Source organism: Papaver somniferum, chromosome 11, assembly GCF_003573695.1.
Source record: "Papaver somniferum cultivar HN1 chromosome 11, ASM357369v1, whole genome shotgun sequence".
In the NCBI taxonomy this organism is placed as follows: Eukaryota; Viridiplantae; Streptophyta; class Magnoliopsida; order Ranunculales; family Papaveraceae; genus Papaver; species Papaver somniferum.
The window spans coordinates 10,313,335-10,327,333 of NC_039368.1; the positions used below are offsets into that span (position 1 = coordinate 10,313,335).

General features: G+C 32.5%; 1 protein-coding gene and 3 long non-coding RNA genes across 4 annotated transcripts; 3 read left to right on the forward strand and 1 right to left on the reverse strand.

The window, feature by feature from the left end:
• Positions 1 to 374: 374 nt before the first annotated feature.
• On the reverse strand, positions 375 to 702 carry LOC113320342. The gene is made up of 3 exons (XR_003346053.1): positions 599 to 702; positions 467 to 502; positions 375 to 391 (listed from the first exon to the last, which is right to left on the reverse strand). It is a non-coding gene; the product is annotated as an uncharacterized LOC113320342 (long non-coding RNA).
• An 8,726-nt stretch (positions 703 to 9,428) lies between these two features.
• LOC113321000 lies at positions 9,429 to 9,841 on the forward strand. Its single transcript, XR_003346409.1, has 3 exons — positions 9,429 to 9,495; positions 9,619 to 9,697; positions 9,783 to 9,841. It is a non-coding gene; the product is annotated as an uncharacterized LOC113321000 (long non-coding RNA).
• A 10-nt stretch (positions 9,842 to 9,851) lies between these two features.
• LOC113324073 lies at positions 9,852 to 10,606 on the forward strand. The gene is made up of 3 exons (XM_026572417.1): positions 9,852 to 9,857; positions 10,165 to 10,224; positions 10,325 to 10,606. The coding sequence occupies exons 2-3, from the start codon at positions 10,174 to 10,176 to the stop codon at positions 10,604 to 10,606; spliced, it is 333 nt and encodes a 110-aa protein (XP_026428202.1). The 5' UTR covers positions 9,852 to 9,857; positions 10,165 to 10,173.
• Positions 10,607 to 10,633: 27 nt separating this feature from the next.
• LOC113321407 lies at positions 10,634 to 12,192 on the forward strand. The gene is made up of 2 exons (XR_003346641.1): positions 10,634 to 10,687; positions 11,785 to 12,192. It is a non-coding gene; the product is annotated as an uncharacterized LOC113321407 (long non-coding RNA).
• Positions 12,193 to 13,999: the final 1,807 nt, after the last annotated feature.

Here is a 13,999-nt window from a genome sequence, read left to right on the forward strand (position 1 = left end):
ATCAACTATAAGCCTTTGAATAAAGCATTAAGATGGATTAGGTATCCAATTCCTAATAAAAAAGATCTTTTAGATAGATTACATAATGCTATCATATTTTCAAAATTTGACTTAAAGTCAGGATATTGGCAAATTCAAATCGCAGAAAAAGACAAGTATAAAACTGCATTTACGGTTCCCTTTGGACATTATGAATGGAATGTTATGCCATTTGGTTTAAAAAATGCTCCGTCAGAATTTCAACATATTATGAATAACATATTTAATTCTTATTCAACTTTTACAATTGTATACATTGATGATGTATTAATATATTCTGAGTCAATTGAGCAACATTTTAAACACTTATCAATATTCCTCAAAATAGTAAAACAGGCCGGATTAGTGGTATCTGCAAAAAAGATGAAAATATTTCAAACCCAGGTTAGATTCCTTGGTCACAATATTAATAAAGGTACTATAATACCTATAGAACGGGCTATATCCTTTGCTGATAAATTTCCTGATGAAATCAAGGATAAAAAACAATTACAAAGATTCTTAGGAAGCTTAAATTATATAGCAGATTTTTATAAGGATTTAGCTAAGGATAGCAAACCTCTATATGCAAGATTACGGAAAAACCCTGCTAATTGGAGCAGTGAGCATACAACTGCTGTTATAAAAATCAAAGCTAAAGCTAAAGAATTGCCATGCCTAACTATAACGAATCCAACAACCTACAAAATAGTTGAGACTGATGCTTCAGATGTCGGATATGGAGGAATCCTTAAACAAAGGATTCATAATAAAGAGCAATTAGTAAGATATACCTCAGGTGTATGGAAATCGGCACAACAAAATTACTCAACCATTAAAAAAGAAATATTGGCAATAATTCATTGTGTTACTAAATTTGAAAGTGATTTGTTAAACCAGGAATTTCTTATTAGAGTGGATTGTCAGGCAGCTAAGGAAGTATTGGTAAAGGATGTTAAAAATTTAGCCTCTCGGCAAATTTTTGCAAGATGGCAAGCCATTTTATCAGCGTTTGATTTTAAAATTGAATATATAAAAGGTGAAACTAATTCTCTACCTGAGATCCTGCAGAAGTTGTAAGCATGTACTTAAAAGAGAATATTTTACCACATTATGGTAAAACTAGAGAGTTTTATGAAACAATACTCATAGACACGGGATCTATCCTTTTAACACATAACACGGCCAACAGTAATGGTAATGGTCTTCCTGCGTTCTCCAAGCTTGTTATTCTTAAGGTGTTATCATACCGAGATTGGGGAATGAACCCTCATGGGTTAAAAAAAATCAATGATCACCCCCATATCAAACCGAGATCATATTCTTATACTGATTATATTAAAGCATGGACACATATTTTTTGCTATCAAACTCAGAGATTCTCTCATTCCTGGTATATTGGTTTTAAACTCAATACAATCAAAGAGCTACCAAATTGGTTCAGAGCATGGCTAAGTAGTTGGGGGCCATGCCCGGAGATTTCACCTGCATATATTATAGATATGTTAAATAAGTTTATCAAGGCTAATAGCCAATCTTATGATATAAGAAGATTAATGCAGTGGTTATTTATAATGTATGAAATCTCATGGATTCTAAGATGGAATTATTCGATTCCACAAGATAATGATCCTGATTGGGATTACATCCCTTATTTAGAAAGGCAATTATATATCAAATGGTGGGATAGATATAATGCAGCACATCTACAACCATCTACATTTAACATGCAGTTTGTTGCAACTCAGCTTATGGTATCGGCATCAACCACCTCAATGCCGATGGAATTCTCAACCCACATACTCACACTAAATCATAGGCACGGGGACTTGTCAAAGGAATAATTTAAGAAGCAGATTTTGGAGGCACTTGATAACGAAGATTTGGGTTCCCAACCGTCCTCGTCAAAAACCTTTGAGGAAGAAGAGATAAAATCGGAAAATACAGAAGACCTAAATGCAAATGGTGATGATTGCTTTGGAATGATTTAGGGTTTAAATGGTTCGAAGAAGATAGAAAAATTCTAATTATTTTCCGGCAAAAAATTGGTCAACTTTTCATCAACAGGAAGCAGGATCGACTCCACTATTCACCAAGGACACGTATTTGCTTCAAAATAGTAAAAGTGAAAAGGTTTAATATTTTCCAAAAAAGAAAAAAGGTAAATCTTATCTAAGATTTCCACCTTAGATATGTCTTCCACCTGTCTACCACTTATAGGTTGTTGTAATTATAGATAGGATTCTCAAAAAAGAAAATCTTATCTCTTTTGTTTCTTGCAAACTTTCCCCTTATAAATACCCGTTAAGGGAAAGGGAAAGAGCAAGTTTTTAGTTCTCAAGAGTCATTGTCTATAAGTTTGAGAGTGAAAGTTTCTGAGTGTTTCCTGCTTTGAGAGTGATAGTTTGTGGTCTAAGTGTGAGTTTGAAGTTGTTTGGTGTGCTATCTATTAAGGAATAAAATACTACTTTGTAAGTATCTCTACCCGTTATCTATGTTTTAAGTTTCTTTTAATTATGAAGATTCCTTTTAATTTTCTATTAATCATTTTCTAAATTATCTTTCAATCACTATTTCTATTTATTAGTTTTAATAATATATTATGTTTTGAAGTTTTATATATATATATATATATATTGTGTTTCAATATAAAGATTATATAAAACCTGGGAACGTTTTGGTATCAGAGCCATTTAAAAGGGGAGATAAAGTGCTAAATATTAGTCGCAGTGATCTCGTAAAATAAAACCTCTTTAAAAAATTAGAGCATTGATTCTTGTTGACCGTTTACAGCTTTATAAACCCTAATTATGGCTGGCTTTGTCAGATCGTTTTCAAAGAAAAATAGTTTGAAAAATAAAATAACCCTTAATTCAGAAGAGGTCATAATGCATGACATTGAAAAACAATTACAAAATTAGAATATTCCTAATGTTCCAGTTAATGAAGTATATAAGAAATGATCTTTTCAATTCAGAAGCGATTACGCAATTAAAACTGTAGAAAAGACCATATCTATAATTGATTCGAATGATAATTTTGAGCTTTTCTCTCCTAGAATGATAGAAGATCATAAACAAAAAAGATTTAATTATCTTCATATAGGCTTAATCCAAATAGCCGTAAAACCATTGACAAGGACAGGATTAAATAATTATGTACTCTTATGTGTCAGGGATTGTAGACACAATAAATTCACTGATTCATTATTAGGAATTATTGAGTCCACCTTATGTGAAGGTCCAATTTATTTTAATTGTTTCCCAAATTTTTCGGTGTCTCTGTCTGATCCAGGACTCCTTAAAACTCTAACTTTAAATGTTAGAACTCAGGGGTTTGATATGGTCGTAGGGTCGCAGAACTTAGCCGTTGTGTATAGAATATATTATAAGGTTATGAATACCTTATGTCCTAATGCTCAAGTTTATGACACAAAAGGTCAGACTACTCTTTTTCATACCAATGTTGGTAAAGCCCATACAGTTATTCCCAGAACCATAAAGTGGGATCAGGTTACCCTCCCTGAAAAGTGGACTTTACAGGTAGAAGTTCCAGCAAAGCATTGACAAAACCAAAATCTCCAACAAATAATTGAATATGAAGATGGAGATGTGGAAATACAGTTTACATCTTTCAGGAAAACTAGGCTTAAGATATCAGAAGGCGAGGGAAGTGCACCAAGGCCATCTGTAGCATCTTCTTCCTATACAGATCCTATTCATAATTTTATAAATGACCCAAATGATATTATTATAGAAGGAGTTAAACAAAAGTGGTACACCTTAGTCACCCTAATCATTGGAAAAGAATACCGTTTTGAAACTATGGCACTCATAGATTCGGGTGCAGATCTAAACTGCTTAAATGAAGGATTAGTTCCCACAAAGTATTTTAGCAAAACAACCCAAGTTCTTAATACTGCAAATGGAAACAAATTGATAATTAATTACAAATTATCTGATGCTACGGTGTGTAATAATGGTATTTGTCTAGTGACACCATTTATCATGGTAAAGAATTTATCTCAATCCTGCATATTAGGGACTCCATTCTTGAATATGTTATACCCGTTAAGTATTAACAATACGGGCATTGAAGCCCTCATCAGGGACATAAAATATTATTTGAATTTGTCTTTGAACCTAGGCAAAAATTTATTAACCAGGTTCAAGAAAAAATCAAGCACAAAGAAAATTTTTTATTCTTCTTAAAAGAGGAGATTCAATATAAGCAAATAGAAGAGAAACTAAATTTCCCAAAACTCCAAAAACAAATCAATGATTTTAATGATCTTCTAGTGAAAGAAGTTTGTGCTGAAAGCCCAAATGCATTCTGGGAAAGAAAACAACATATAGTAGAATTACCTTATGAAGCAGATTTTTCTGAAAAAATGATTCCAACAAAAGCCAGACCAATTCAAATGAACAATAGATTATTAGAAATATGTAAATCTGAAATTCAAGATTTACTAGATAAAGGTTTGATTAGAAAAAGTTACTCTCCTTGGAGTTGTCCTGCATTTTATGTAGAAAAAGCAGCTGAATTAGAAAGAGGAGTTCCGAGATTAGTGATCAACTATAAGCCTTTGAATAAAGCATTAAGATGGATTAGGTATCCAATTCCTAATAAAAAAGATCTTTTAGATAGATTACATAATGCTATCATATTTTCAAAATTTGACTTAAAGTCAGGATATTGGCAAATTCAAATCGCAGAAAAAGACAAGTATAAAACTGCATTTACGGTTCCCTTTGGACATTATGAATGGAATGTTATGCCATTTGGTTTAAAAAATGCTCCGTCAGAATTTCAACATATTATGAATAACATATTTAATTCTTATTCAACTTTTACAATTGTATACATTGATGATGTATTAATATATTCTGAGTCAATTGAGCAACATTTTAAACACTTATCAATATTCCTCAAAATAGTAAAACAGGCCGGATTAGTGGTATCTGCAAAAAAGATGAAAATATTTCAAACCCAGGTTAGATTCCTTGGTCACAATATTAATAAAGGTACTATAATACCTATAGAACGGGCTATATCCTTTGCTGATAAATTTCCTGATGAAATCAAGGATAAAAAACAATTACAAAGATTCTTAGGAAGCTTAAATTATATAGCAGATTTTTATAAGGATTTAGCTAAGGATAGCAAACCTCTATATGCAAGATTACGGAAAAACCCTGCTAATTGGAGCAGTGAGCATACAACTGTTGTTATAAAAATCAAAGCTAAAGCTAAAAAATTGCCATGCCTAACTATAGCGAATCCAACAGCCTACAAAATAGTTGAGACTGATGCTTCACATGTCGGATATGGAGGAATCCTTAGACAAAGGATTCATAATAAAGAGCAATTAGTAAGATATACCTCAGGTGTATGGAAATCGGGACAACAAAATTACTCAACCATTAAAAAAGAAATATTGGCAATAATTCATTGTGTTACTAAATTTGAAAATGATTTGTAAAACCAGGAATTTCTTATTAGACTGGATTGTCAGGCAGCTAAGGAAGTATTGGTAAAGGATGTTAAAAATTTAGCCTCTCGGCAAATTTTTGCAAGATGGCAAGCCATTTTATCAGCGTTTAATTTTAAAATTGAATATATAAAAGGTGAAACTAATTCTCTACCTGATTTCTTGACTCGTGAATTTTTGCAGGGGAAGCATGGACTGCCAGATAACTAGGGGAAAGGCTCCTCAATTTGCTTACCCATCTCCTAATAAAAGGAACAAAGGTAATCCTATTATGATTAAAGGAAACCCAAATAAGGGAAAACAATATTCTGCTTCAGAAGAAAATTCGGCATTTATAATGTCCACATCAATACCGCTTTTAACGGTGGAAACAGAACATGCTAACAGAGATCCTACAGAAGTTGCAAGCATGTACTTAAAAGAGAATATTTTACCACATTATGGTAAAACTAGAGAGTTTTATGAAACAATACTCATAGAGACATGATCTATCCTTTTAACACATAACACGGCCAACAGTAATGGTAATGGTCCTCCTGCGTTCTCCAAGCTTGTTATTCTTAAGGTATTATCATACCGAGATTGGGGAATGAACCCTCATGGGTTAAAAAAATTCAATGATCACCCCCATATCAAACCGAGATCATATTCTTATACTGATTATATTAAAGCATGGACACATATTTTTTGCTATCAAACTCAGAGATTCTCTCATTCCTGGTATATTGGTTTTAAACTCAATACAATCAAAGAGCTACCAAATTGGTTCAGAGCATGGCTAAGTAGCTGGGGGCCATGCCCGGATATTTTACCTGCATATATTGTAGATATGTTAAATAAGTTTATCAAGGCTAATAGCCAATCTTATGATATAAGAATATTAATGCAGTGGTTCTTTATACTGTATGAAATCCCATGGATTCTAAGATGGAATTATTCGATTCCACAAGATGATGATCCTGATTGGGATTATATCCCTTACTTAGAAAGGCAATTATATATCAAATGGTGGGATAGATATAATGCAGCACATCTACAACCATCTACATTTAACATGCAGTTTGTTGCAGCTCAGATTATGGTATCGACATCAACCACCTCAATGCCGATGGAATTCTCAACCCACATACTCGCACTAAAGCATAGGCACGGGGACTTGTCAAAGGAATAATTTAAGAAACAGATTTTGGAGGCACTTGATAACGAAGATTTGGGTTCCCAACCGTCCTCGTCAAAAACCTTTGAGGAAGAAGAGATAAAATCGGAAAATACAGAAGACCTAAATGCAAATGGTGATGATTGCTTTGGAATGATTTAGGGTTTAAATGGTTCGAAGAAGATAGAAAAATTCTAATTATTTTCCGGCAAAAAATTGGTCAACTTTTCATCAACAGGAAGCAGGATCGATTCCACTATTCACCAAGGACACGTATTTGCTTCAAAATAGTAAAAGTGAAATGGTTTAATATTTTCCAAAAAAGAAAAAAGGTAAATCTTATCTAAGATTTCCACCTTAGATATGTCTTCCACTTGTCTACCACTTATAGGTTGTTGTAATTATAGATAGGATTCTCAAAAAAGAAAATCTTATCTCTTTTGTTTCTTGCCAACTTTCCCCTTATAAATACCCGTTAAGGGAAAGGGAAAGAGCAAGTTTTTAGTTCTCAAGAGTCATTGTCTATAAGTTTGAGAGTGAAAGTTTCTGAGTGTTTCCTGCTTTGAGAGTGATAGTTTGTGAGTGTTTTCATGTTCTAAGTGTGAGTTTGAAGTTGTTTGGTGTGCTATCTATTAAGGAATAAAAGACTACTTTGTAAGTATCTCTACCCGTTATCTATGTTTTAAATTTCTCTTAATTATGAAGATTCCTTTTAATTTTCTATTAATCATTTTCTAAATTATCTTTCAATCACTATTTCTATTTATTAGTTTTAATAATATATTCTGTTTTGAAGTTTTATATATATATATATATTCTGTTTCAATATAAAGATTATATAAAACCTGGGAACGTTTTGGTATACTAATGATCCCTCCATGTACTAATCTATGATCTACCCATATATATTATTCTAATGTTTGTTGTGATATATTTGTCTGTTGTACACAATCTGTTTGTTCCTGTTCGTTTCTCGAGATTATTATGATTATTATAATATAATATTATATTGTTTGTTGTTTAATCAACTGTATAACACGTTTAAATCTTTTTGTGTATCTAATAGATCACTACACCAAAAACCAGGATTTTGTAACAGTGTAACCTGTCACAGTTTATTTTTCAGTCACAGATACACCCGTGATAAGTCCTGCAACAATTATAATTGTTATTAAATTTTGTATTCGTGACAAAAATTAGGGATATTTAATTCTTTTATTAGTCACAATAATATTTGTTCATAATTATCTAAACAACAACAATTCTAATCAGAAATGATGATTCCACCCAAAATTTTCACCACATCTAAAACAACCCCAAATTTACCACTCTTAGAAATTTTCTTGTCACAATTTTCCCAACATTTTCACAAACTAACAATTGTATTTAATTTTTATAAATCAAAATTTATTTTTATTTTATTTTTCATTTTCTTAATATTAGTAAACATGCATCAAGACCAAGTCAACAGTCCGTGACTTAGCAATACAGTTGACTTGGACAAATTTAATCCCTTTTGTATCGAATTTGGTCCAGAGTCCAGACAAACACAAACTAAGAAAACCCTTCCTCCTTTGTTCTTCGTGCGTGCCGCCATTGAAACCTTCTGAGAGTGCAAAATTTTCTGAAAGTTTGTCGTTTCACCAAAAAAAACATCTGAGTTTTAATTTAAACCCGATCAATTTTAGCTAAGTTGTATGTTCTGGTATTCATGTCGATTGATTTAACCTAAATTGTGAACGATGAAGATGAAGAAGATGGTTGTGAGTTGATTCTGAAGAAGAAAATTTTCGTTGGTTCTTCCTTTTCTTGGACGAGGTAAGTGATTATGACTTCCCTATTTCTTAGGAATGAATTGATAATTTGTTTTGTTATATGAAATTGGGTGAGTAGGGGAAAAATTAAAGGTATTTTTTTTTTGAATGTTTAGATTGATTAAAGAACTGATTTTTTGATGTGGGTTATATTAGTTTAGATTGACTACAGAATTGAGTTTCTTAATTACTATGAGATGCACAAATTGATAAATTTTTGTTAGATCTGAAGCCATGTTCTTCATCAATTGCATGTTTAGTAGAACTGAGCTGGTGTCCATATAGATTTACTGTGTTTAAAGTTATTTTTCCAAATAGTTTATAGATGTGGATGCAATGGTGAATAAGCTGTAACTTACTGAGATTTGATAGAAAATCACCATGGACTATAGAGGATTTAGCTAACTTTGTAAAATCCTGTTGTTGTGCAGCATCGGCTAAATTTATAAAATCATGTTGTTGTGCAGCACCGACTAAATTTATAAAATCATGTGTGGACAAATATGATTTTTTTGCTCTGTTTATTCCAAATATGGAAAAATATGGACAAAAGGGGGGATGAATGAGGAGACTGATGGAAGATCTAAGAAGACGTGATGCTGATCTAACTTTTCGTTTCCAACTTTTTAATTAGGTTTGTTCTGCTATTTCAAATTAGGGTTTTAGAATTATTATGTTGATATTCGGCTATTTAAAATTAGGGGTTTGATCTGTTGTCTAAAAATTTGGGTTTGTTTCTTATATCACTAGGAGAGAAAAAAGCTTTGCATATGTTTTGGGTTCTGAGCATGTAAGAATGAATTACAGATAACAGTTATAAGTGAAATGCAGTAGTTCTTAGCATGAATATGGCTTTGCTTATGTGATGTTTGTTATTTTGTATAACACTTATGTTTTCTATTGAAATGTCAATGTGCAAACAGATACAGGGCAAGGTGAAGGTTCTGTCAAGGAGACGAACCTCGTGAATGAAACAGTCAGGTTTTCCATGGAGTATACTGATGCAAGTCCTATCGGTAAAAGAGTGTCGTGACAATTTTTTTTCTTTAGAAGTATTTATGATATGGGTAGCTGCATAATCTTATAATACCTGGTTGGTGTAAGTTAAACTTCTTGTTTATTTTTCTCATTTGTTGTAGATGAGTATGGGTGAAAACTCCAACAACGCAGCTGGGCTTCTACCAAATCCTGTCGCTGATCCTCAAACTGGAATGCGGGGTAAGCTCCATTTGTACTCAATTTATATATACCTAAAGCAGACTAATTTTAGCTACTAATCCTTTACTTTTGCTTTTAAAAGTAGGATTAATAAACTCCATACTACTCATTCATGGGCGTTCCTCGAAGTCAATGTTATTCCACTGTATATAATCAACTGGTAAGGAATCCAAACCTGAAGTGATCGTTGGCATCCGAGATTCTGGAAGATATGCAGCTGAATTGCCAGTTCATTCATAGTGTATTGGCATTGCTCTCTCGCTCTCTCTTTTTACTGCACCCTTGATCTCACTTTCCCTTTGATCTTATTGCTCCTCAAACCCTAGATTACACAGCTCTTACTACTGAGAAAATCCCTTAATATTTGTTCAAATTTGTAAATCCTTTGGTTCTCAATTTAGTACTTGTTTTATGTATTTTTCTTGTTTTGATTTTCTGGTTTTGATAATGTTGTTTGTTTTATGCAGAGTACTGATATGGAAGCGCTTCAAAATTTAACTGCTGAATGTGATTTGGATTCAAAACAGGTTTGGGAATTTTTTTAGTTAGGTTTTTGTTGTGGTGTTTTCTTTAGTCCTATGAATAAACTGCTGGATTTGTAATTCCAGTTTTCTGATTTCATTGTAGGGGCCTGATTATGGTGAGAAAGAAGTGGTGGAGGGGAATGTGTTAATGTTGGAGTGGTTGGCTGGCTGGTTCTTGTGTGTGTCTGAGTTGGCGGTGGTACTCTTGTACCTGGAGGTTAGCTGCTGGTTGTGTTGTCTTTATGCGCATCTCAACTTCATGTTCAGGTTGAATTTTGTTGGAGGTCCTATGTGTTGGAATACCCGTACATTTTTTGCATCAGCCGGTATGGATGTTACTGATTACTTATTGCAGTCTTGTGTTTTTTTATTATGTCTTTGTTAACTATTTATGTGGGCAATTGGTTTTTCAGGTGGCGAGGCCTTCTGTAATGGACAGACAAGCCATGTTAGCGAAACTGATCGGGTGAGTACTGGTTGCTTGGATAATTTTATCAGTAACTTACGCATCAATTTTGTCTTGTTCTTTATTTAATCTAAGTTTGTTGCATATTATAGTATATGCAAAGAAAGTTTGGGTTTGTCGTAATAATTGCAATGTGAATTTGGTTATTCTGTCCAGGTGGATAGATCTCTTCTAGTGACTGAATTTGGATATGAACATGATGATGCATGGACAATAAATATATATTTAAATAATTTACTGATATCAGCAGGGTACGTATACATTCTTTTGAGTTATCTCACTAAATTATAACAAAAATTAGAATCACCTTAGGCTTTTTCTGAGGGGCCATGCTAGTAGAATCACTTGCGCATTTGAGCAGCCATGTTTTTTCCTAGTATAGGTGGTGTTAAGCCAACATCACGAAGGCATGTGGAAGTAGCAAAGCCAATTACAGGATCACTTGTCTGCCCTGGTTTAACATTCCCCTTGAGTACAATATATGGTGTTTTCAGCCGAACCTGAGCTTCTTTAACTTCATTTCTTCTTTATTCTGTTTATTGTGTTTTTCTTGCTTTCTTTTCCCTCGGTGTATCCTGTGGAAATTATGACTTAAAACCCGGTATGCTTCTTTTGGGGTCATAATTCGGCCAACTCATGTCTCCTGTCAATCTGAATTTCCTTTTGACCCCTGTTACTGCAAATACCCAGCTACTTATTTTTCTTCTTGTCCATGTTCCTGTCACCCAGTTCGACAGTTCCTCAAGTGTTACATGGTACACCTGATAAACCTTTACCGACTGCAGCTTCATGGAAGGACGCAGCTGGTCACATATCATCATTGTCCTCGTTAAGTAACCTGTATAGGACGTGCTGAACTGTAGGTATTCATGTTGTCTGTTTACTTACACTATAGGAAGTAGAAGTCATGTGAAGTGGAATGCCCACTACAGTCTATGTTTTGATTTAAAAATAGCTAAGTTGTAGTTTGGGGTTTATGAAGAGAATCAATAAACAATTTTAGTTTTTTCTTTAACCTGTTTTTATCTTTACTCCTCTCTTGATCAATGAAACTTGGAACTTCTGTCATTGACGTGTTCATTTTTATTGTTGGACAGGTCTTGCGTATTGAATGCCAACGCCGGAATTACATGAACTGGTAACTTTGTCTAAGCTCATCATATGGTATTATTGAGAAGTTAAGCTTGGTTTTATTTGTTCGCAGCTCACAGTGTTGATGGCTTTAGATTATTTACGGTTAAATTTTTGTACTTGGGTTTCTGTAATGAATACATGGATCACAGTATAATGTGGATGATTTGTAGATTGAGAATCAGAGTGTATATGAAAAAGAAGAAAGTGCAGGTCTGTGTGTCAGTTTTAATTGTATTACTGGAAGCCCATTTAATTGTATTGCAGGCCTTTAAACTGGAAGCCCAGGTCCACCATAGTGACCCGGGCTATCCATATTTTTTTATTTGTTATTTTAAAAATTGTCACAGTTATTTTTGAAATTGTTACAAAAAGAAACACCTGTCAGCATCACTGTTTTGTTACAAATTAAAGTAACAGTTTTAACGTTACAGTAATCGTGACAACAAAGACACGTGTCCTTTAAGTAATTGTGGGTAAACTTAGTAACTCGTATATGTGTTACTATAACCGTGACCAAATGTGACACGTGTCCTACGTCCAATCGTTGCAAACTAATTATTCACACTTATATCTGTTGTTGTATATCTGATAGTAAGGGACACGTGTCTACAGCATAATTGTTGTAATTATTAAGTAACAATTAAAACCGTTGTATTAGTTGTTGCAGTAAGTCACGTGTCGCAACCGTAAAATTAGTTCAGTCGTTATTGTTTAATTTGTAACGTCTATAAGATGTGACTTTAATTAATAATTGTCACAAAAAAAAGCGTTGCAACATATTGCAACAATTATTTATAACAGCGTTTTACCAACGGTCTATAAGTGTTACAAATGAAATCAGTAACAGATATGTCCTGTGACAAAATCCTGGATTTGGTGTAGTGGATATGAGTGATACATGTTTGATTTCATTTTATTTATTCATACTAAAATCATGTTAATGATCTCTATATGATAAAGTTTGATTTTAATATTCCTGATATTGTGTAAATTTAATATTTTCATATATTATTATGTCATCATATGTTATTAAATGTTTTCATATGCCATCATCAAATAGAAAATTTTGGACTGTCGTTTTTCTGTTTATTTTTTTTGCTTGGTGATCTTCACATGTTTTATTTCATAAGATTTTTTTTTTATTATTTATGTCGAAGAGTTGTATGTCCTTTTTCAACCAGTGATTTATTTCAATTTTTGAAAAGTTTTTGATCATGATTGTCTGTACTGTATGTGTGTGATTGTCTTGATTGATTTGAAATGTAATAATAAAATAATTAATATTTTTTTAAGTGCTATGTGAATGTGACGTCTGTTTTAATTATTTGTTTAATTAGTTGTAACGTCAGCTTTTATTATTTATTTAATTAGTCGCAACGTTTTTAATTAGTTGTAACGTTTTTTTTTTTAACTATTTGTTTAATTAGTTGTAACGTCTGCTTTTATTATTTGTTTAATTAGTTGCAAAATCTACTTTTATTATTTGTTTAATTAGTTGCAACGTCTGTTTTTATTATTTGTTTAATTAGTTGTACGTCAGCTTTTATTATTTATTTAATTAATTATTACGTCTCTTTTTATTATTTGTTCATTTATTTTGTTTGTATTAAATCAATAAATAACTTGTAACTTATGCACCATTCGATGTTCCAAGTTATTTTTCACATTGTTTTTTTTTGTAACGTCTATTATAATGTTATGACGTTATTGTTGGCAATTGACTAAGTATTGTCAATCATTAACGGGGTTATTACCATTGGTTGGTTATTGACTATCAACTTTGATTGTTTACTGAATTATGATTATTGGCTGGATTTCTAACTTAACAGATTGACCTTTAGAACCATCAAGAAATTTGATCTCTAAAAATCCATTTTGATCATAAAGAAATTTGGTTTGGGGATTATAATACTGAAATTATTTATTTTAATGTCCTTTATTATGGTACTTTACGATTGGTCCCAAATCGACTAAAAAATAACATTTTGGATCCAAAAGTACTTGAGAACCATTATTATGTTTTTTTGATGTGAAAACCATGTCTTTGTGAGAAATAAATATATTCCTTCATAAAACCTTCTGCCAATGACAAAGCACCGTCTAAAAGGTGGAACTAAATATACCTTATGTTTCTAAGCACATCCATTCCAATTTTTGTGGAAGCACTTACAAAGGGAG